Source organism: Pyxicephalus adspersus, chromosome 5 (genome assembly GCF_032062135.1).
Source record: "Pyxicephalus adspersus chromosome 5, UCB_Pads_2.0, whole genome shotgun sequence".
Lineage (NCBI taxonomy): Eukaryota > Metazoa > Chordata > Amphibia > Anura > Pyxicephalidae > Pyxicephalus > Pyxicephalus adspersus.
In genome coordinates this window covers 132833822-132857975 of record NC_092862.1, presented here as the reverse complement: position 1 = coordinate 132857975, position 24154 = coordinate 132833822, and the positions used below count along the sequence as shown (strand labels likewise).

Sequence of the window (24154 nt, the reverse complement as noted above, 5' to 3'; positions counted from 1 at the left end):
ACTAAAATAGTGTTTCCAGTGTCTCCGTCCGGCATTCTGGATCTTAATATGCAAAAGATCTGCTAAAAAATGCCAATAAAGCTTTACTAATGGTAATCTTTACAACGGAAGACAAAAAAGAATCCTTTTTGATTTGAATAATTTATGGCACTCCATGTTTTTTATATGCTTTGCTGACTGCAGTTATTTACACAGAGCCATTGCACATGTGTGGGCCCATGTAGGACCAAATTGTAGATGACCACAGTCATACCTATACACCCAAAGGCCTGTTTGTAACAGGCTTGTGAACCTGCCAATATGTTTTTGGGTTGTGGGAGGAAAGGAAAGGAAAGAAAAGCATCCAGAGGCAACCCACGCAAACATGGGCAGAACATACAGACTTCAGGCAGATTTGGCAGGCATCAAGCCCAGGACTCCAGCACTTTAAGGCTAGGATAAGCTGATTTTTTTTTCCTTCTAAACTCTAATTATAACTATGTCAGAAAGTGCTGCACACAGAAGTTTTAAACAAAGCTGACCGAGACAGCCATGTAAGGATCTAGGATTTGGGCCAGGTCCACACAAAGATTATGGTGTCGATGGTGTTTGATATCATTTCTCATACACAGTATGCGGCAAACCAACGTCACAACCAATCACGTGAGCTCTGCTGGGTAATCGATGTTGATGGGTCGCTTGGTTGATCTCTAACTTAAAGCTTGAGCTTGAGCAGATCAACAAGTAAACTGTGTCAAGGAGAATTGGAGATGGTGGACAGATGAGGCTTACATCTGAGATGAAGGGAGTTTGGAGAATGAGAATTCAGCGGCAGAGGCTAGACAACTTTCTTTAACTGTTTATTTGCACAATGTTCTTTCGTGATTCTTTTATGGCACAATAGAAATACCTTATGTGGAATGTAATGGCTCCACAGAACAGACATTTCCGCACCAAGGTGAGCTTAGTTGTGCATATTACTTCTATAAATTCCTTGGATTGCATTGTACTTATTAAATCCATACATTGTGTGTATTACTATCATAAATAACTTTTATTACATCTGTAGATTGCTTTTATTGCTGCTGTTGATTGCTATTGCTTATTCATTCCAAAGATTTTATTTTTGTGATTAGCAAGAATTATTCACCATGCAATGTGTCTGTGTATACATATATGTATGTGTATGTATTATATGTTTGATAAGCAAGTTGGGCAAAAAGAATGGAAAAAAAAGGACTGTTATATTTTTGTATATGCCCTATGCCAACCTTCCCTTTTATTCAGCTGTAGACTGTAACCCTGGGCATTTGTACTCTGTCCAAGCAGCATTCCAGATTTCCAGCAGTCCACCATGCCCCCTGTGCAGTTACAACTACTATGCTGCAGTCAATAACACTCACTCTCCCTGTGCATCAATGCTGATTGGGGCAATATGCAAGGGGTGAGTTGGACCACTGGAGCTCTGGGCCGCTGCAATGTGCTGGGGCGGCTTCTTGTATTTTTTGTGCAGAAGTATAAAAAAAAACTTTTGTTTCTATTTTGCTAACGTGCTGCGTGCCTGCAAACCACAATCACCCTTATAACGTTAACCTTTCACATCCAGTAATTCCTATTAATTAACCATTTTCTTCTGCATTTCTGGTTATTATTGAAGCATATCAGAAACATGACCAAGGTCATATACAGTATTGCATTGAATAAATCTCTACACTATAGTCCACCACATTTAGAAATGTAATACCTGATAAGGATTCCAGAAAATAGTTTGAGAGCCTGTAATGAGTAATGCCAAAACGTATTGTTGTACTAATTATGACTAAACACACAATAAATCATTAAGTAAACATCTGGACATCATTTCCTTTACTGTATTTAATAAAGGACTCAGGACTCGGATAAAAGTGCATTGTATATTTATACGATCATTTCGTAATGAGGAAAGTTTACACAATACCAATTTCTTTCTGCATGCACCAGCCAAGTTCTGCATTTGCAAGAAAGGTCTTTTGGCTGATCCAGCAACCAATAATTAGTCTCTATGAAAACAAGAATTTTAGGTAAACTTTGGCATCCTTAACATGTCTGTTGAGTACAATAAGGCTGAGTACACATGTTCAATATTTGTAGGTGGAAACAATCTTTCGTGTTCATTTCCAGCAACAAAAGAGTGACTGGTGAATGAATGAGCGCTGTTCACACTGCACCATTCTGTTCTATGAAGAGGAGAGGGTGAAGAATGAGCAAGCAGCACCCTACTGTGCTCTTCTCTATTGGCTTGCATTTCGGGTGATTACTGATGTATACATGTCCGATTCTCACCCCAGATGAGCCTGATTATTCATATTGGGCAAGAATCATCTGATGTGTGTACGTATTTCCCCACAAAAATACAAAAAACGTTCCAGGATCGTTGATCTCCTGGACTCCTCGCCGTTTTTTCCTCCTGCTGATCTCAGCCATTTTAGATTCTCTTAGATCTGTAAGCTCATTTAGGCAGGGTCCTCTCCTCCTGTCCCATTGTTTGTCATTTGCATCCCTTCTATTGATACTTCCCCCAACCTCTTAGATTGTAAGCTCTTCAGGGCAGAGTCCTCTCCTCCTCCTGTGTCACTGTCTGTATCTGTCATTTGCAGCCCCTAGTTAATGTACAGCGCTGTGTAATATGTTGGTGCTTTACAAGTATGATAATAATTTTCGGATATAGAAATTTAGGAACCAAGGAGCCCATGGTGGACACTCCTGGGCATGTTAGTTTCCTTACGGACCATTTCTACTGAACACAACTATATTTACATATTGTAATTCCATTTTATAACTTTTTTTATACTAATTAACATTTTTATCTAGATATTCTTAAAGCGCCGACATTAGTACAATAATTATAAGTTGCAAATGACAGACAGATTCAAACAGTGACACGGGAGGAGAGGATCCTGCCCAGAAGAGCTTACAATCTCCTTAATGTTACCCTATTCATAGAACAAAAACTTCAATTTGCTTTTTTAAATGATAATTCACCATTACAGAATCTAAAATGCATTCCGAATGTCTCTCTTACAACAAACGACTTTGCAGTTATTACTAGAATCCATCAGCCAAATGACTTTTCTAGGGAATTAATCTGACTGCTGACGAGGTCAAGAACTAATCTTTCCACTATAACAATAAACTGGCAGCTGCTTCCGTGTTTTTTTTACTTCCTCTAGATGAACATTAGATTAGGTTGGACAATTGTTTCTGGGACTGACAGAGATTTGCAATTTTTTTTTCTCAAATATTAAGAATAAGTTATTTCATGAACATTGTTAGTTTTAGGAAAAAGTAGTTGTACTGTAAATAGAAAGTCTAAAATTTATTCCCCAATTGTACAGTTTGTCCCATTCAGAATGACATTTCTGGAACAAAACATGGCAAAGGAAATTTTTTTTCATGTATCAGTGAAAAATGTTACAAACAAAATGTGTAATTCCTAAAAACATAATTGGTATAATAAATGGACAGAAAAATAACTAAAGGCAGAAGGGCCCTACTAGTTCATTCGGATTATTGAAGGATCAATGAGGGGTTAGTTAATGATACATTTCATTTAGATTATTTTGTTTTTCTACTTACTTTTTAGATTGTGTACATGTTAGATAATAATAACTGATCATCTCAGGTGAGAATTAGACCTGTGTAAATTTGTCACCCAACATCGGTCATCAATCCACCATGGTGGGTGGCGATCGGAAATGACTGCTGTGCATATCAATGGAGGTGAGCACAGTGGGGTGCCACTCGCTTGTCCTCCCCTCTCCATTGAACAGATGTTGTGTGTACAGCACTCGTTCGTTAATCAGTCACTGCAAATATTCATAAAAGATTATTTCCAAGAACAAGGATCCTACATGTGTACATAGCTTTAATTGCAGCATTTCCTAATAGCTTCTGGATTAGTAACACCTTGCAAATATTTTCTTTTTCGTTAAATGGTCACTGCAAATAGTAACAGTGCTTACTCCACAAGTTACAGTTTTAGTCAAAGCGGTGCCCTGGGCAAATATTAAAGGCATGGGGAAATATTAAAGCATTCCAGCTCCTTCACCCATTCTTTTGTCGATTCGAGCAAATAGGGGGCCCTTATGCAATTGCCCAAATGGCCCTTTCCTAAACCTGCCCAAAGGCAAACACCCTTGGGTGCCTTCTCATGTATGTTTGGCTACTCGTTCCACATGCTGAGGCTTAAATGAGTGAAGATAGTGCGGTGCTAGATGGTTAAACAGAACTAAACCCATCAATTTTAATTTTCTAATCCAGTGCCTATGTTATAAATCATCTATTTACCTTCTGCATATTAGCATATGCATGGATGCCTGGATGGTGTTCTGATTCTTGGCCTTTATTACTTCCTGAACCACTGACCCAGAATAAGTATGTTGAAACCCAAAGATCAGCTTTACATCCAGGTAATTGGCATTCCTTATGGGGATCTCAGAAATCGCAGCTTCCGTCATTTCCTATTGCTGGTTCTACTTTAAGCTCTCAAATGGTCGGGCATAGCGTTGGGGAGTGTGGCAAAGGTGGTTGGTTGTAACAGTGGCTCTTTAGGGATTAATTCACTAAGCTACAATGATCATTATTTGCCATAATGACTGCTATTTTCAGCATTGATGGGCAATTAGAGCTAGAAATAGCATGAAAATGGCTAAAAATAGGAAGGTAATGGCAAGTAACAAGTGCTACAGCATCAGAAAATTGTAAAGTGCACTGTGAGCTCCTAGTATGAGTTTTTTCTGGTCAGCAGAAGTCTTAAACCTCTGAAGAGATAAATGTTTTATTTCTGCTACGAATGAACATAACTGGGTATTAAAGTTTTAAATTAAAGACAACAGAGACTGTTGATCCAGGGAACATCCAGGATTAGGAAGTTTTTTTTTCCACTGTTAAATTGAACCATTCTTTACGAAGGTTTTTTTTTCCTTCCTCTGGATCAGCTATGTCAATAGGGTTTTATCTGGAATATGTTTATTTCCATATTAGTTGAACTTGATGGACTTATGTCTTTTTTTTTTTTTAACCTGTATCTATGTATATTGGTAATACTAGTCATTAAAGAAGAATTTTAGATATGTGGGCTAACCTTGTCCATCCTTTAATGGGGATGTCCACATTCGGCTGGGTTGACAGTAAATGGACCGAATGATGTGACTGTAGTTCTGTACAAAGTGATCTGAGGATATTCTGGGATTTATTGGATCCCTTTCTGTCCCGTTGACCATTTTTTATTTAATAGGAAATATGGGTGTATGTTGGGGGGAAGAGGGGTACAGACACAAATAGAAATCTTACAGAGGATAAAACCTTCCTCTACGCTTCTGCAAATGTGTCTATATGTGTTGCTTTTGGAAAGTTCCCAAAAAGCACTAAAAACCTGACTGGGGATCTAACCAATCCCCACACATCCCCAAAAACTATTTAGATCATGATTGCATGTCTGACCGGCCTTTGGAGTCTTCCGGGAATGTTAAAAATAAAGGCTCTGTGTTTCCCTTAATTCTTCAAAGTGAAATAGGTCAATAAACTTAAGCTACTTAGCATGTTTTAGTGTAATTACAGTTTATGTGGCCTGAGGGAAACTCTAATACAGCAAAATTACCAGTCCGAGGGTAAGGATGGTAAAAACTTTTAATCCGTAGGAAGACGACAATGCAGAGCCTGCTATATAGGGGACCTGGCTATTCAAACTCAACATCATTGAAGGAGTAATATTGTAAAGAAAAACTCCATTGTTCCCACAAATTATTTTAAAAATTGGGCACTTTAGTGATAAAATCTGCAGACAGAATTCCTTGCAATGCTTTAATAAAGCTGTGACTGCTTTTGATGTTGAAGCTGCAGCAAGCAGGTTATACCAAACCTATGACAGCGTGCTGTGTTTTTGGGGACAGGTTCTTTTACCTACTATGTACTGGTAGGCATTTTATAAGCAATAATTTCAATTGGTTGGCTTCAATATGCACCTATTGCCGCCACTGTGGTTCAGAAATATAGACGGCTAGCTTGCAAAGAACTAATGTTACCCAAATTGCAGCTCTTTTGCTTATTTATTGGTTTTGCTGTGAAGACATACTGTAATATTACTTCTACATCATAGATTATAAAGTCTTTTGGGCAGGGTCTCCTCCTCCTCCTCCTCCTCCTCGTCCTCCTCTTGTGTCATTGTATGTATCGGTCATTTGCAACCCCTATTGATTGTACAGCATTGCATAATATGTTGGTGGTATATAACTACAGTTTAATAATTATAATATAGGAATTTAACTCTTAGACTTTCTATAATAAACAGTAAATCCCTTGGGCTGCCTACAGAACCAGCATTGCCACCCATTTTTTTTTTTTTTTGCAACAAAAGATATAATATAAAACTTTCAGTAAAAGCCTAGAGCACAATAAATGATCATGTAGTCAGACTGAGACCCGTGACTGATGAGTAAAAGGCTTTTACTGAACTCTTAACAGACCACTGTGAGCACATACGTCACATTCCACATGGTAAAAGCAAATTTCCTTCTTATGTGGCTTTCCTGTAATCTGTGGAATCCCTGAAATATCATTTTTCTCTACACAATGCTGCATCACCTAACTAACATACATATGACTTTTATGATTCACTCTGTCAATACCATTACACTGCAACATTTGTAGTTTTTGCAGGCCCCTCCACCCACCCCCAGTATATAGATAGACAATATCATCTACACAGCAGGCACAAAGATTAGCAGATTTCATCATGATTCCCCTAAATGCCTGTTCATATTCAATGATTTAAAAATATTGAAGCCATTTGGCATTTTTAGCAAGTCAGACTCCATGTTTCCGTTGCAAACAGTTTCCATTATTTCCATTGTACTTATTTAAGAGATTGTTCCTCTTTTGGATCCCAATCTCTTAATGTCTCTTTAGTTGTTCCTCTTGTTGGTCTGATTGTCCTCTATATAAAAAAACTGTTCAAAATAAATAGAATAAGATAAAAAATGAATTTATTGCAGCTATCAGTCCATAGATATGGTGGCCACAATAATTAAAGAACATTTTAGCACAGAAAATTCCTGTTTACTTTCCAAAAAATTTAATAATTTTGTCACTTTCTGTGAGCTGCAATTTTTGGAAACTTTTAAACTTTTGCACACCATCCTCGGTGACAACCTTTCTTGCTCTATATTATTATTATTATTATTATACAGTATTTATATAGCGCCATCATATTACGCAGCGCTGTACATAGTCCATAGTCATGTCACTAACTGTCCCTCAAAGGAGCTCACAATCTAATGTCCCTACCATAGTCATATGTCATTAATGTAGTCTAAGGTCAATTGTTAGGGAACCTGCAAACTCCATGCAGATAATGTCCTGGCTGGGGATCGAACCTGGGACCTAGTGCTGCAAAGGCCTGAGTGCTAACCCCTGAGCCACCGTGCTGCCCATATAAGTATACCAAAGCAATATACATAGCCACCCAGAGATAGGGATGAGCAGAATTACCGAAACACAAAAAAGTTCAGGAAAATGTTTTGTGGGTCGTGCAAACCACTCCCATCAAGCCTCTGCCCTGCACACGAGCGAGCAGGGAAGCCCCCTTTATATCTAGAAGTCGTCTGTATGTCAGATGTCCTTAACCCGGGGACTACCTGTATATCTGCCAATTGCCAAGAACATTTAGTACCCCTTTACCTATTCCCACAGGGTCAAATCTAAATGACCACAGTCCTTTTTCATACCATAAAAATTATTTGCTGAAAAAAAATTTATACCTACAAATTTAAAATTATCAAAAGGAGATCAAAGATCTGTCACATCTCCTAACAATGTAAATCCATTGTCGATAATGAGCACGCGATGACCTCCAGACCCCTCACTAATTGACAGATACCTGGTGCTGGATTGCAGAAGTGAGGTCATTACCCTAATGAATCTGCCTATGCAGTGACACCTGGACACACTCAATTGGTTGATGGAGCTATTAAAATCTGACCTGTGCTTGCACCAGAAAAAACAACAGAAAAAAAATCTGCACACTGCAGATCCAAATCACAAAAGGCGTGCTTTCTGCTTTCCATGGAAATAGACTGCCCATCCTTCCCGCAGGGGCAGAAAGAAGTGGGATCAACAGGGGAAAATAGAAAGTCTGTAACGAAAAACCAATGCAGGAGTGGAAAAGTACAATATAGAATGGTTTTGTTTTTGGGTTTAGATACTCTTTAAAGGGGAATTATATTCCTGCTCCTAAAAGTTACAATCAGGCAGGTCCCTTCTGCAATAAAACATACTTACCTGCCTGTTCTCTATCTTCTTTTTAAAAAAAGAATGGGCAGTTTAGTGTACAACGCTGGAATACCCAGCTGGCAATCCTGGCATCCACCGGTACTATTGGAACTAAATAAACTGCATGGAAGTTTCACCACCCTGGCCTGGGAGGTCAAGATGGCCAAAGATCTGACACATGGAAGGGAAGAAGAAGATAATGGAGCCTGTCAAGAAACGGGGACGGATGTGTGTACTTTACAAATTTGCAATCAGGCAGGTGTGTTTATTTTATTGCGGGGACATTGCCTGTCCTTTCTGCAATAAGAGATCTGCCTGGCGCAATTGTATTAATTTTTTAGCTGAAGTTCTGCTTTACCCACCAAAGCAGTTATACAACACCCAACCTAAATGTTTGTTTTGAAAAAGCAGGATAATTAATATTACTATTACACTATTTATATAGTACTATCATATTACATATCACAAGTAGTCATGTCTCTAGCTGTCCCTCAAAGCAGCTCACAATCTAATGTCCCTACCTCAGTCATATGTCTTTATTACAGTCGAAGGTCAATTTTGGGGGGTAGCCAATTAACCTAACTGCATGTTTTTGGAATGTGGGAGGAAACCGAGGTACCCAGAGGAAGCCCAAGCAAACACGGGGAGAACCTGCAAACTCCATGCAGATAGTGTTCTGGCCGAGATTCAAACATGGGATCTAGCACTTGCAAAGGCAAGAGTGCTAACCACTGAGCCACTGTGCTGCCCACAATATGAAAATAGTAATACAATAAACATGTATGGATATAAAGTGTATGTCCAACCAAAAACATTTTCTAATGTTGGATAGCATGTGGAAGGATTGGATCCCTGCAAGTTGTTTTTTTTTTTTTTTTTTTTTTTTTTTTTTACAGTCAACCAGGGGCCCCAAAACAGAGATTTACCCTCACTTCTTGCCCTTCTAAAAATGTTTTACCAGCTAAAAAGTGAGAAGCTCTTTTGATAGCAAAGCAAATTGAATTAAAACAAAAAATCTACAAATAGCAGGAAAACCCTCACTGGAGTTTCTTCCTCAAAAACTTTCCAAAGCTAAAAAGCTTTTGGCTTGTCAACTTTAATATTTTTGGTTTATCAATTATTTGTAGTTTATAACTGGGCACCTGAAAGAGTTTTTGTTCTCTAGAATATATATTCTTTGTACTGAAAGGCATTCCTCTTTATTTCCAAAATGTGGCAATTCTGGGTTTCCATGTTTATTAGCTTCCGAACATTGTTGCTGTTTTATCTGTTTGTATACATACATCCGATACACTTGTTTTACTACATCTGCAAGTTTTAGTTATGGTAAATGCAGTAGGAACTATTCACATTCCAGCATTCATTTTGCAGTGCACACAGCTCCATCCTTTTGTTATGGTTAATAAGGGTCCTCTGTCATCAGCACAAGACTTGTAGACTTTTAAGCAGTCTCTAGAAGTTGCTGTGTAGTACATGTCCAACCAATGAGCAACTTTTGCCTGGCCCATGTGACCATTTTCATTTACCAGAAGCCTGCATTATTTCTCAAAGACAAGCCTCCCTCTCCCTGGAACGGATGTGCACATCCCAAGTAATGCTGCTCTGAGAATTCCCTGGAACTTCAGCCCAGGAGATCCTGTTGCATTGCTGTGGCTGCTCAGACTGACTTTTCTCCTTTTTACGTTTATAGAAACAGCAGTATTTTACTTGGCTAGAGAGCTGAGCGTGGGAATGAGGCGTCCAGATGCTGGGGGAAGAATGTTAAAACAAAAACTCTTTGTCGTCTGATGGAAACCCTGGGGAAATAGTTATTTTCTGGCTGTAGAGATGTACCTCTATTGCAGCGAGGAATCGGATGAGGTGAGTGCAGCGTTATGGTTGGCAAATATCTCCTGGGATGGTCCTGTGCTTGGGAAGGTTTGTCAATGGAGATTTTTGAATACAGATCCAATGTACGCAAGATCTGCTTTTTCTGGATTCAGCGTTATTGAATGTATGCAGATTTAAAGTGCACATTCATGGAAGTAATATTTCAGGGTTTGGTAGGTGATGAAGTTAAACCACTCTTTTTGTGCGACTCTAGAACCTTTATGCACTTGAGGTTAAAGGTCTACAGACCTACCATGGCCTGTTCTCTCTTGTGGAATGTTATTTCACATTATGGGCCCCATTTACTAAAGTTCTCCAAGGCTGGAGAAGATACTTTCATCAATGAAGCTGTAGAAGATACTGTCATCAGTGAACCTGGGTGATCCAACAATCCTAAAATGGATCTGGTCCAGGATCGAAAACATTTGCTAATAGCTAATGACTTCCTAATAATCCATTCCAGGTTTCCTACACTGGAAACTGATGAAATTGTATCCACTAGCCTTGGGGGAGCTTTAATAAATCAGGCTAAATATGTATAGCATGAACAGTAATGGAATAGTCATACTAGCAGCAGGTTATATTTGAGGGAACCGTAAACAACAACCTGTTTTAAATGTTCCACTAGCTGGACCAGGTAAGTCCATGCCATTCCTCATGGAAGGAACCATGGAAACGAAGCTGTTAATGTAGCCCTATTCTCGTGATCCTGCTGTTGCTTAATATTTTCCATCACCATCGGGATTTCTAAACTGACTTGGGCCTAACACCCTAAGGTGGATAGAAACCCCAAAACTCAAACATAGGTAGGAACTGGGCTATGATACAGAGATGTTTAAGGCCTGTTGGCTGTCTTCAGTGTAGTAGAGCAAACCTTGGTTCGCATGGAGTATTTTTAGAGGGAATGGAGAAGATAAATTAGATGAGGTGAGGTGGAAATAAAGAAACAATAACCTGTCTGGTTATCATTTACATAGTTGGTCAGGTTGAAAAAACCCATAAGTCCATCAAGGTCAACCACTTGGAAAATAAACATATCCTAGATAAAACCTTATGGATATAGTTGATTTCTTGTTGGGCCTTGTGATTGCAATTGGCCAGACTGCAATGTTTCCCATTGATAATGCAAGATGATCACACATGGTTATGGTTCTTTTAGGACCCAACTCAGGCCTACTTTTTTATTTTGGGGGACTGGTCAGAGCGGGCTCTCTCAACCTTTTTACCATGGAGGAGCCCCTGAAAAACTATACAAGTCTTCAGGGAACCCTGCTATAATTACTAAATCCATAGATCACTGTATTAGTGTGGTGCTCATTGGGAAGAATTACTCTTATATTGATGGTCAGTGAGAAGAATGTCATCCTTACAGATCGCCAAAAAGATCATTGGAGTTACTTGATCTTCGAGGAACAAATTTTTTATTGTTCAAGGTACCCCTAGCAACCTCCGGAGGAACCCTGGTTGGGAAACTCTGGTTTAGAACTTTAGTTGCTAGGAGAAGGATGCAAACAATACATTTTTGTTATTGGGTTTAGATATCACTTATTTTTTTTAGATTTTTTCTTTTGCTGGAAAGTGCTTGTTTTCAATTGGGTTTCTTGAATGCCACATTAGACAAATTTAAGTCGTCCAGTTTATCTGTAATAGCAAAGGCCTAAGTATTGCCTTGGATGGATGTGTGAGACAATCTTGTGTTACTGAGGAAAGAGATCAATAACCCTTGTCTTCTGTTAGCGATTGGGATGCCAGTTTTTATTAGGAATGCACTCCCCCAGCCCGACCTGTATCCTGTAAAACACTTTTTTTTTCTTTACTTTAGTGTAAGAGCCAAGTTGTTTATGGGGTCTTTTAAAAAAGTGGAAAAAAAGAACAATGTTCACTTGTTTGTTTTCTGCTTTTAGAAACATGACTGCCAGTTTATTATGCCATAGTTCTTAATGCTTTTGTTACCCATTGTTCAGGCCTCTAAAAGTGAAGAAAAAAGGTATCCTAATACCGATAAAAAGCTGATCAGGAGCAATATGGATGGGATAATCGATTGGCATTTTGACTCCAATCTTTACCAATGTTTTAGAAGTAGTCATATGCAATCCTTTAACTTTCCTTGTGGCTGGGTACAGCTACTTTCTAAAGTGATGATCAAAAAATAAAGGTGGTGAACAGGATGTTTGAACTCACACTCCACTATTTCCAATGGGCACTACCCCTATACTATGATGGCTATCTTTAACTGAATGGGCAGTTCTCCACTTTACAACCAAGCCCCATATGTGGAATATTTTGCCCTGTGCTTATCATTTGGGTACTTTGATGCATAATGTCCCAGTCATTGAAAATAGGTTCTGCTCATTGGTGCAGGTCTGGCTGAAATGGTCTGGAAAAAAATGTTGAACTGTAAAATAGAAGAATCTGCATGAATTGCTGATATTGGGGTTGTTTCACTAAAGACACTTAGGCTGTGTATTAGACAAAGTGAAATGTGTTGATCTTTCATGATTATTTCCAGCAACAAAGAGTGACAGATGAATGAATGAGAACTGTACACAGAGACTGGAGGGAGGAGGGGGAAGAATGAGCAAGCTGCACCCCGCTGTGCTCTCTTCCCTTCATTTTTAATATAGCTGTTCCCTGTCGGTCATTCATGGATATGATCATCAGGTGACCACTGTACACCCGTCAGATTCATGACCAGGAAAAGCCCGACCATTGGTATTAGGTGTGAATCCTCTGACATGTGTACATAGTCTAATTCTGCTACTTTTTCCTACAATTTAATGCAGATTTCCACATTACGTTTAGACCCTGCAAATCATTTAGTGTATGTCTAGCCAAAGCTTTTTTTTTTTTTTGTTTTTGGGTGAAGAATTTAAACTCTTGTTCCTGCTAGGGAAATAAATCCTTTCTATTTGTCCTTAGTAAAAGTGAAAGCGATGACAAATGTAAAATTTTAGCTTTGCCACCAGATCAAATGGGTAAAACTGGCCTTGTAATGCTTTTCTTTTACAGCCTATTGGTTTCTGGGACAGAAAGCAAAGGCAAACCTCACCGAGAAGCCGGCAAATAAATTGGCAGGTTTTAGTCTTTTGCTACTTTGCTGAAAAACAAAAGGAAAAAACGAGGAGCGCGTACACTTTAAAGCAGTGGTCGCCAACCTGTCCCAGACCAATAATTTCAGACTGCGGACCACACATCTGCGGGGAGCCATGTGTCACTCAAAGGAGAATACCCCTTCCCCAGAGTGATGTCATGATGCCAGAACCCACCCACTCTCTATCGCAGGTCCAGGGACAAAACTCGCCCACCACCCTGAGCCTGTGATCCATACAGGAGACCTGGTTGGTGGCTCTGGACGGTACGCCCACCCCACAGCAGTGACCTTCTCCCTCCACCAAAGCCGCAGACCACCAAATTTTTCTTACGAACCAGCGGTTTGTGACCGCTGCTTTAAAGAGACAAACATAGATGTTGCCATTGCTGATCTCTGCATCTAAAAATACTTCAAACTAAAAAGTGGTAGATTATTTTAAAGTAACCCTGCACCTACTAATACTCCCTTCACTACATCTGACTGCGGTAATGGAGTCCTTGGGAGATACCCATTGCTTCTGTGATAGGGGATAACATCACCTTCGCTCCTTCCTTCCTTGGTTTGGCAATCTACAGGGCTGAAAGTTGTAGCATGAAGGTGAGAAAGAACTTGAAAACCCATTTGTAAGCTCCAACTCCATACGACGTGAAACTTGCACAAGGTTTGGTCTCCTAGCTCCTATGAAGATATATAAGGGAATGGAAGGAAGGTAGGTATCAGTGGGTGACAGGGTAGATGGATACAAACATTACTTCTGTCTGACCCACACGTGTTCAGGGTCCTTAAACTAAAGTCAACAGCCTAGCATTTTCAGATGGTCACCAATGGCAGCCTCAAAGTTTCAGTCATGAAAAATGAACTCCTAAGATTGAGCCTTAATTGAGGATGGAACTGATAGATTGAAGTCAATGTAAGTTTTTGAAAAAACACAAACTTCAGAGTAGAATTTGCTTGTCAACCACATTTCATTAAGTGAGATTTCCATAAATATTCAGTCGAGCAGACATATGTTTTCAATTGAAGGATAAGACTCGTGCTAGTAGACCACATAAACAATGCTCCATGATTCATGGCTTGAGAAGCCACGGCTGATTCTCCGATTGGCCAGGATGGCTTGAAATGTTTTCAGTTTGTATAATCTGAAGTGTTGTTAATTGCAGTGGTTGTAAAAGCTTTTTTTTTTCCTTGTGTATTTATAGTATCGGTAAAACTGAAATGAAGCGAAGATATGCAATGAGAGCAATAAGGATCGGGATTTTTGGTGGTTTGTTTGGATTTGGTGGTTTGTTTGCCTTTGGCAAAATTAAATTTGGTGTCCTTCATGGGTCAAAATAAAACAAAACAAAAGCTACTGAGGTCCTCTGCACACCAGGGCAGTCTGCTGCTGTTGCTCAATAAACGCACATTATATTGCACTTTTAAAATGTTGCATTAAGGCAGCCTATTTATATGATTTCCTTTCATATACCACAATAAACCAAAAATTCGACATACACCAAGTCTGCCTAGCACAGTGCACATGGCAGTGGGTTAGCATTTGCTGCAATAAAGGTGTGTTGTGGTGCTATTTGCAGACTCATCATTGCAACTTATTCTATCTTGAGTCATATATAAATTCGAAAGCACCTTCACACCCACACATGCATGTGGGTTATGACTAGTACAGCATCAAACGGTGGTGTATTCTATGGTGTTGTCATTCATTTTCAACAAGCATATTTGGAAAAAACAAATACAAGGCATGTAATTAGGAATATGTGTATTGGCTTGTGGTACACTTAAAAGAATATGTGGCAAGTGCTTTTTTTTTTTTTTTTTTTTTTTTTTTTTTTTTGCAAAAGGACATATTGGGCTTTATAACATGAGTTGGTGAGACAAATTGAGTAAATACAGTGTGAATGGGCTCTAGAAGCTGATTGGTTGGAGTAATCAACCAATCCTCTTTTTCTTAAGTTTCCAGTGGTTTGCGGTTAGAATCTCACTTCAGTGTGTTGCAGGCTTGTTGTGAATCATGGACCCCAAACATTTTAATATGAGGGGGAAATATTTATTGATTTACTGCTCATTAAGTAAAGCCGATTTCTGTAAGCTTTGTGATGCCAATAATATTTTTGGCTATCTGTAAGGGTGATCTTCTTTTTAATGGCCAGCGATGTAAGAGGCATTATTGCCACTCTCTAATGTACAGTGAGCCATTGATAAACATATTTATAGTAGAGGTCCTTAAAACCCTTAAGTTTTTTCAAGGGCTCCCACATGTTAAAAAGTTTGAGGAATCTTGATACTGAGGGTGGTTCCGCAGAACAAACCGGGGGGACCAGGTAGAAGTGGGAAGTATATCTACAGAGGGAGTGCCATTTATTTGTTTTACTGTACTCGAGGGAGGCAATGTTGAAAGTAAACTTAACTTTTAAGAGTTGTCTTGAGTTCCTGCTGTCACAACCCTGACTTTTGAGAACTTTGTCTATCAGGAGTCAGTAGAAAGTGACTTTTTTGAAGACAACTCTGAGTTAATAGATATGACATGTTTTCATCACAGGCATAAAATGGTATCGGGGAAATTAAACTGGGCTGAAAAATAAAGACTGCATTATACAAATTGAGCTATGGCACATTTAAGACAACAGATCTGTCAACAAAGAACAAAATGCAGTAAGGCTGTTGTAATAAAATGAGATATTTTGGCAGGGACAACATCTGTCTGCCTGCCAGAACTCTTATTTAATCTCAATTTCGGTACAGCTAGAGAAGACAGGCTGCTCAAAATGTGATCGGCCCCGTGAAGAATTGCTTGAGTCACATTCTGGACATAAACTGGAATGAAAGCCATTTTTTTTTTAAATATGGGATAAAATGAAAATGATTAGAAGCCCTGGTAGAGTTAATTTTTGGGGGGAAACAAACTTATTGGGGAATTTTCCTCTTTACTACCTGTCTATAGATGCAACAGAAATTTCTGTAAACACAAGTGAAATTAAATTCCCACTTAGGTGTTACCAAAAAAATCTAAAATGTGTTTCATGGGCAACAAAAATCTTCCTTCTACATGGTTAACAAATTGACTGGGAGTAAAGTAAAAGCCAAGTAATACCTTACGTCACTAATTGCAACCATCATTTTTTTGCATTCAATTTTCTTGGTCTTTTGAGATTCTTATTATGTGTAATTCATCTTGACCTTCCAGGTAAGATGAGCAGACGAGCCAATGCCATTTTTTTTCCATATGAACATTCTTGACCCTTCAATTAACGATATTGGATAGTTTTGATCCTGTGCCTCAACTGTACATGTTAAGGAGCTTGTATATGGGGACATGTGGCATGTCCCTTAAGCAGCCAATCACTAAGCCCTCAGGGCCATGCCAGAAAAAGAGCGATGGTGTGAGCGTATAGTAAAAACAAACATAAACATTTTGTGGTGATCTCTGGGCATGCTGGTGGGTGAGGTGAAGACGAGGAAAATTACACAATGCTTATTGTCCTAATAAGTATTGTAATTAATTGTAATTGTATTGTAAAAAAATGACCTGTTGGGTTGTCTAGAACTCCCCGATTCCGCCTAGGTTGTCTAGAACTCCCTGATTCTTATCATGTACTTTAAAAAGTTCATTATCTCTAACTGAAAATGCAAAAAAAAAAAACAGCTCAGTTAGCCGGTAGTAATATGGTTTGGCTATAGAAACCCTGCACCTATCCAAACTAGAAACTGGTTAAGGTGGAAGGGAGCTCTTGGCAAAATTGAAGCTTTTAACCCCAACAATCTCTTTGATTGACATAACAGGAATTGCCACACACACAGTGAAGCTGTCCCATTGGTTTTGTCTGTACAGGCATGGTCCCATCATTCCTTCGTTCTGTGCAATGACTGGCAGATGCTCAACTTTGGCCACATTTGCTGTCCCCCTGGTTTACTGTAGATGAACCAGATTTGTAGTAACTCACAATTGTTAAAAGTTGAATAAAAAATCAAACTTTGCCGTGTGCCCCTCAAAGATTACTGCGAGATGTACTTTACTATGTTATAGTGATTTAGTTTATTTTGTTCTATACATGTAAAAACTAATGTAAAATTGGTAAAAAAAACAATTAAAATGTAAAGCAAGCAGAGCCAGAATCAAAGCAATGAATCCTTGAAATCTGAAAGGAACCGTAAAACAATGAAATGCACCCATTTTCCTATTTCAGATCCATGCTGATTTTAAAGACATTGAGAATTTTTCACCTAGACAAGGGGCCACTGTGTACTTCTGAATTATTTGCAGTCTGGTGATTGTGCAGTAAATTCATATCACATGGCTGACGGCCCCGCTGGTGACTTTGTTTCATTTACACTCGGTACATGTTTTTTTTTTTTTTTATTGTACTGTGCGGCTGCGTTCACTCCTGGCACCTTTTTATTGTTCTATCACAGCCGGTGATCAAATATTTGCAGGTTTTATTTCCAGCTTTAAAGCTGAGGTTGTCCAGCAGAGAGTTCTTTGTCACAACAAATGACTGGGTTTTCTAGAGGTCACTTGATTGATTTCATAGGCATGGCCATATTCCAGAATGAGGTGGTCACAAATAAAATTTGAAAATAATAACTCATATCTGTGTCTGGGGAAAAACTGGCAACAAGCGGGGTTGTATTTGGCTTCAAGGATTGCTATTTCACAATCCTCTCCACTATTCATTTTAAGTGGAGTTGGCAAGCTTTGTAGGCAAACAATAGTTCTTTATAGGGTACCTGTAATTTTATACTAAATGTTACTTTGCAGGTAGTATATGCTGTGCACCATAAAATTGCCATGAGGGATCCTTCCCTATTCTGACTTGCAAAGTCCTAGTCATGCTGTTGTTGGCCAACCGTTATATATACTGGCCAATGGGAAGGTGCAAATGGTGGAAGATCAAATGCCAGAATTTGTCCATTTACTTAAAGCATACCAAAGGCTAGCCAAAACATAAAACCATGACTGTGGCAAAACATATTTTGCAGACTTCTAACCAACCTCCCCCCCCCCCCACACCCCATATATTTGGTTAAATGACCCAAAGGCCTTTCATTACAGCAATCTTATCAAATACTATTTTACACATAAATACCATAAAAAATAATAACAAAATACCAATAATGTAAACGTAAATGAACAATAATAGACAGTAACTTCACAATCCCCAACTTAGAGTCTCAACCATACTGGTTGTTGGACCCCGAAGGCACCCAATTACACTTGTAGTCTAGTTCCACCTGATATGAATTGCTCCTAGCCGCCAATTCTCCTAGCTTGGGAACGATGTAACCCCTCTAACGCAGACCCCCACCATATTTTCCCCAACCAAATGTTTTCCGAAACCATGGGCACTCCACACCAAAGATGGGCCCCCAGCTCCACTGTAATTATGTACCAATCAACACATACCCCTCCAGGACCTCAAGCGGAAAGTTTTGTTTAGTCATACACTTGTGTATTTTTTATAGAGGGGGCTATGGGACCTATTACTTTTTTTGCTCTGTGCACTCGCTACAGGTAATTATTATTTTGTCCTGTGAGCTTAGTGACCAAGACTGAAAGTGATCGGAAATTCCATATTTTTTATCTGCATAACAAGAGAAAGAAAGGTATTCCAATAGAGACGCCCATCTCTAGGCTGTGACAGCTGTATAACCATTGCTTCCCCTCACTCCTTTTTGTGTCCCTGATGCAGGAACTGAAGTGAAGTCTCCCAAACAGCAAAAAGGCAGGCAGGAGTTGTAACCCTTCTCTGCTTCCCTACAAATGTATTTTTTGCTATAGAAATACTTTTTTTATAGCTGTCAGGTTTAGGATGTTCAGTGTTCTAAATATTTGAAGCAGTGATATTCTATACTCTACAACACCCCAGAAGCCTGAGTGAAGTCAAAGCTTTCCATGCCCTGGAAAATGTTGTATTCTGTTTTTGCATTTATTGGGTGGGGAGAGTGGGGACCCCTTTTTAAAGCTGAACTCCAGAAACTAATGTCTTTGCAGCAGGGCTATCCTTGCATTGTAAAGGTTAAATGCTTGTTGAGGTCTAAGGGGAACATTAGAAACAGATTACGTTACCCCTTCTTTCCCTCCTCCAATCCGAATGCTCTGAGCTGCGGAAAGGCCTTCTTCTTGAGATTTAATGAAAGCTGCATTAAGGCAGCCCAATAATTTTGAAAGGGCTGACTGCATACCTAAAGAACCCATTCATATCAAACCGTGCAATGTACATGATGGTGTACATGATACATAAATGCAATAGGGCAGCCTATTGATTTTTAATGAGCAAACAAGTCAATAAATATACAGTATGATATGTACTATTTTTAATGAATAACACACAGCAAGGTGTTATGTTGTTCTCTGTCCATTATAGTAACAGTACATTGGGTGCCATGCAAAATGAATGCCAGCACAACACATCAGACATGCATTAAAATGTAAAGAAGCCTAAAAAATATATATATATATTTTTACAAATCTCCCAACATATGCATTGTGATATGCTGCAGAATAGATTCATTACCATGAGCATTAGTTTACCCATTGGGGTCCATTCTTGAAAAATGGCAGCACGACGTTCCATGGATCACATACTTTGTTGTAGCTACACGTTATATCAAGGGACATTCAGAACTATATGCAAGTATGAAAAAAGGTAAATCTGTAAAAATAAGGTGAAAAATACTATAATCTCCAAAATATATAAATGCATTATTATCGAAAAGGTTTAATATAGCGGCAACATATTAAGCAGCGCTGTACAATAGAGGTTGCAAATGACAGACCGTGACACAGGAGGAGGGGACCCTGACCCTGAAGAGCTTACAATCTAGTAGACTATTTATCGCTGTTTCCCTTTAAAGCTCATTTTCTTTTCATTTTTATATTTTTTTTTGCTTATTCTTTGCCTTGTATTTGTACGTCTGTATACCTGCGTTTACAACGTGTAGATTGATTGCAGCTCTTGCTGCCAGTAATAAATCTCCCTCCTATGATAAATAAATACATCTACTTCTTGTTTCTGGGGAGGCTAGAGCGTACCGCCAATGGCAGCCCTGCCATCCAGTAGAATATCTGCTCCGCTCAGCCAGCATCTTGCTATTTTCAAGCTGTGTACCCTTGAGATGCAGCAACAGCAATCTGACACAGACTTTACAGCACTGTGTGATGTGAGCATCTGCGTAAGGACAGGATACAGAGCATGCTCAGTGATGCCATTCTCCAGCCCCCAACCAGATCCCTAAAGAGATTGATTGAACTTTGCACTTGCAAATGTCACCGAATACATTTAGCCTGTGATTTATTTTTTTTCTTCATATAAAGAAGGGTATCTTCCTGCAGGAGGAGGCAGTTGGTACTTGTGCAGCCATCACCTGGCAGGCAAGCATGGATGCTTGGGATTTGCTATCATCGCCTGATAGAAGGAGACATATTTGCACCTCTCTTTAGATGACCTTTGTGAGGGTTTGATGCATGTATCCCTTATTATAATAGACCTTCATGCTTGGAATGCCATCTCTGCTCACCGTCAACCCCAGTACTTACGCTGAAGTTGTCGTGGTTGGCTGGTGTTGGTGCTTACAAGCCAAGATGGATAGGAAAGGATATCAACAATTCAATGCAAGCTCTGCTTTAGATAGGATCTTTTCTATGTGCCACCTCCAAGCACAGTAATTGAGCAGTCTGGCTAATGAAGGCCTCCTGGATCAGGCTTTTAAAAAGAGCCAAGGGAGGACGACTGAAGAATTCTGACATTTGCGTAAGCTGATTTTATTATTTTTGTCTTGCTGGTTGCTACCTGTGACTCTAAACTGCATGACAAGTAGTGATGTGGCTGTAATGGCGATGTTCTATCTATAGACCGGTACTACTCTGCATAACGACCGGTATCATTAGCAAGTTCTTCTATGAAATCTATTACATGGTTAATAAAATCTGGGAACATTTTGTTATTGAGTACCCAGGCTCATCGCATTACGGTGTACAGATATAATTGTGCCGTGCTTCTTTAATTGGAACATTCTGTATTTTAAATTTTGCGGTTCATTAAATATCAGGTGAAAAATCCCATAGGGTGAGAGATGAATCTACTATGCGGTAAATAATGATTATGGTAGGGATGGTTTGAATATCAGACTCTTCTAGCAATGAAGACTCTTACTGTCAGATCCATACACATATTGATCTGAATGGTAAATGTATTTTTCCTCGATGTATTTTGATCACATGGAGAAATGATTGATCACCTTCAACCAGTATTGCTAGATCACATTGAAGGTGAAAGCTTGATGGCTTTATTATTTCAGAGCAAGCCAACACTTAGTTAAATTGCAGACTATCGGAAAATACAACTTTATTAATTAGTTACTATTTCAAGAAACTTTTAATATTAAGCTGTCTATATGTGTAGCTGCGGGACGTGTCTGTGGTCAGTTCTTTAAAACCACCGGCGGGCAACAAACGTGGTATTATTAGTTATAAATTTTTGATTTGCTGACATCAAAGCATGAATAGGAGATGTATGGGGATAGCAAATCATTATGTATTTATAAAACCCTATATAATGTACAGGATGCATATGATAAGTTTGCCAAATACATAGGCAAACTTATCATATGCATCATGTACATTATATCACAATAATAATCACAAAGAGCTTGTATTAGGCAACCTACCAGCACCCTACCTGTATGTTAAAGCCCTACTGAATATTTTTTATTTGTTTATTTTATTTTAGTTTCAAAGAAGTACTTGGTTTTGCACCTGCTTTGCATTATACTCCAGTTTTGGATGCCATGAGTGTCCAGCTTCATTCATCCTACTTCCTGTGAGCCCAGGGTGTCAAAGACACACACCCTGAGCTCTCGGGGGGAGGAAGCAGAGAACAGCGTGCATGTCACTCTATGTGCTGAGTTGTCTTTACCAAGGACTATGTACAGCACAAAGGAGTGGACCCTCCAAGATCATGTCATGGTGCAAAAAAAATTAGGGGGAGGTTGTGCTCTAGAAAACATGTCTTCTTAATCAGGATCCAGGCTTCCATAATATATTGATCAATTTATTTGTCTTTGAGGTTGAAAGCTGGTTGCAATTTCTAGAGAATTGTTCTTTGTATGGCAAGTAATAAAGAATGTTTAGACATTTTATTTAAAAAGTTAATTAATAAAGTCATTAAATTTTCCCTTGCATAATAACTGGTACCAATCAATTTGATTTCATTTTGCTGATTTAGAGCAGTCAGAATAGTAAACAGTGATTGCTGATTGGCTGCTCTGTTACTGCCCATGTACTGGCAACTTCAGAGACTTTATTGCATGGTGACTTATAATGACATACAATAATGTGTTCAGTGGTTGTGTGTATACATTTCCCAGTGGTGGATGTCCAATAGAATCAATGTGAATGATATGCAAAGTTTTACTCTTCATATTTGTTTTGTTTTTGAGTCACAGCCCCAGAGTGGAAATCTGGCTTTGCACAGGGTTCCTTTTCTGCCAGCATGCTGCACAGAATTACCCTTGCTGTCTGTGTGGAAGCGGTGTTCTCCCTGCCGAGGTCCCAACGGCCCTTGCGGAGTCCTAGCTCTGCTCCAATCAGTGGGGAGCATTAAATTTGTTGACTGTAGAGTTATAGAAGTGTATGGGAGCTAGAGGATTCCTCTTTGTTTGGTTTTATGTTGGTTTGCACCAACCCCTTACGTTATTTAGATTATTATGGAACAACAGAACCAGTTTAAAGATCTGATTTAACATCTGATTTGATTCCAATTTAAGGAAAAAATGAAGGTGCCGTTGAACCCACCTAGAAGGGAAGGGTCCTATTCAGCTGCTTAATAAGTAATAAAAATGTATTGACTAAGGGAATACAAGAAATTTCGTACCTCATTTCTCCATGACTCAATTTGATTGTAGCATGGCTGACTATAGTATAAGCTAACTTGGTGTGGTTTATGGTATATCTGGGATTTCTGTTCTAAAGCAAGCTTTCTCAACCTATTAACCATCAGGGAACTCTTGCAATAACTTCAGGGAACCCCTGCTATAAGTAATATATATCCATAGCTCACAATACATTAGTGTGGTGGTCAGTGGGAAGACCGCTTCTTATTTTGCTGGCCATTGGGAGGAATTTGGGAGGGGCACAAATTGCTCATTGGTGAAGGAACCCCTAGCAACTTCTGGAGGAACTCTACGGTTCCATTGAACCCTGGTTGAGGAACACTGATCTTTGGCACTGGGAGGCTTCAATACCATACCACCAAGACATAGCAGTGTATAGAGAACCTTTTGTAATTGTGACATAGGCTGTTTAATGTCCATAAAATGAATGCTGAATGGTATGTAATCTGCTGATTATGTACAGGGGCGCCGACTATGAACTGGCTGTGTGATTGGCAGCAGATGAGATGCGTAGCCAACACAACACCCGTTAACTGTTTGTTAATAGCATGTGTTGCTGAGTCTGATGTGTAGTCAGATCAGGATATGCAGATGAGCCTGCTGAGACGGAGAACAGAGAGAAAATAGAGTTTGCTTTTCAGCGAGATTATACGCCTCGTGATTAACAGTCAAAACAACTTGTTTAAGGGATTGAGAGCTAACTACTAGGCTCCAGTTGTGTTCATAAAGAATAATTACAGAAAAACAACAAAATACAGAGTTGTATAATGTGTAGGAGAATCTCTTTACCTGCCAACCTATTTGTTGTTTTATCCTGCCAGACAGCGCAGCAAGGCTGATGACCTTTCTTTTCTTTACTGTAGCTTTACACGGCCTGGTCACCATACCAAGCCTGTGATTGAACAGAGAAGAGGAGCAGAAGACTGATAATGTTCCTTTCTCCTGTTAGCACATTTAGGACTCTTTCACACCCTTCTGAACAGGCAAAGGGCCAGATTTTCCGTACCAAAATGATTTGGA

At 39.2% G+C, this 24154-nt stretch overlaps 1 protein-coding gene across 10 annotated transcripts in view; it reads left to right on the top strand.

The window, feature by feature from the left end:
- Positions 1-24154, top strand: part of CACNB2 (calcium voltage-gated channel auxiliary subunit beta 2) — a 96014-nt gene that overhangs the window by 15817 nt on the left and 56043 nt on the right. For 2 of the 10 annotated variants that reach the window (XM_072412767.1, XM_072412761.1), the window contains exon 1: positions 20464-20994. The exons of 4 other annotated variants lie outside the window; for them this stretch is intronic. In XM_072412767.1, the coding sequence (XP_072268868.1) occupies positions 20926-20994 (69 nt within the window). In that variant the 5' untranslated portion in view covers positions 20464-20925. Of the gene's footprint in view, positions 1-760; positions 938-9948; positions 10147-20461; positions 20995-24154 lie in introns of those variants that run through there. 4 more of the 10 variants (XM_072412763.1, XM_072412764.1, XM_072412762.1 and 1 more) reach the window with 4 other exon arrangements.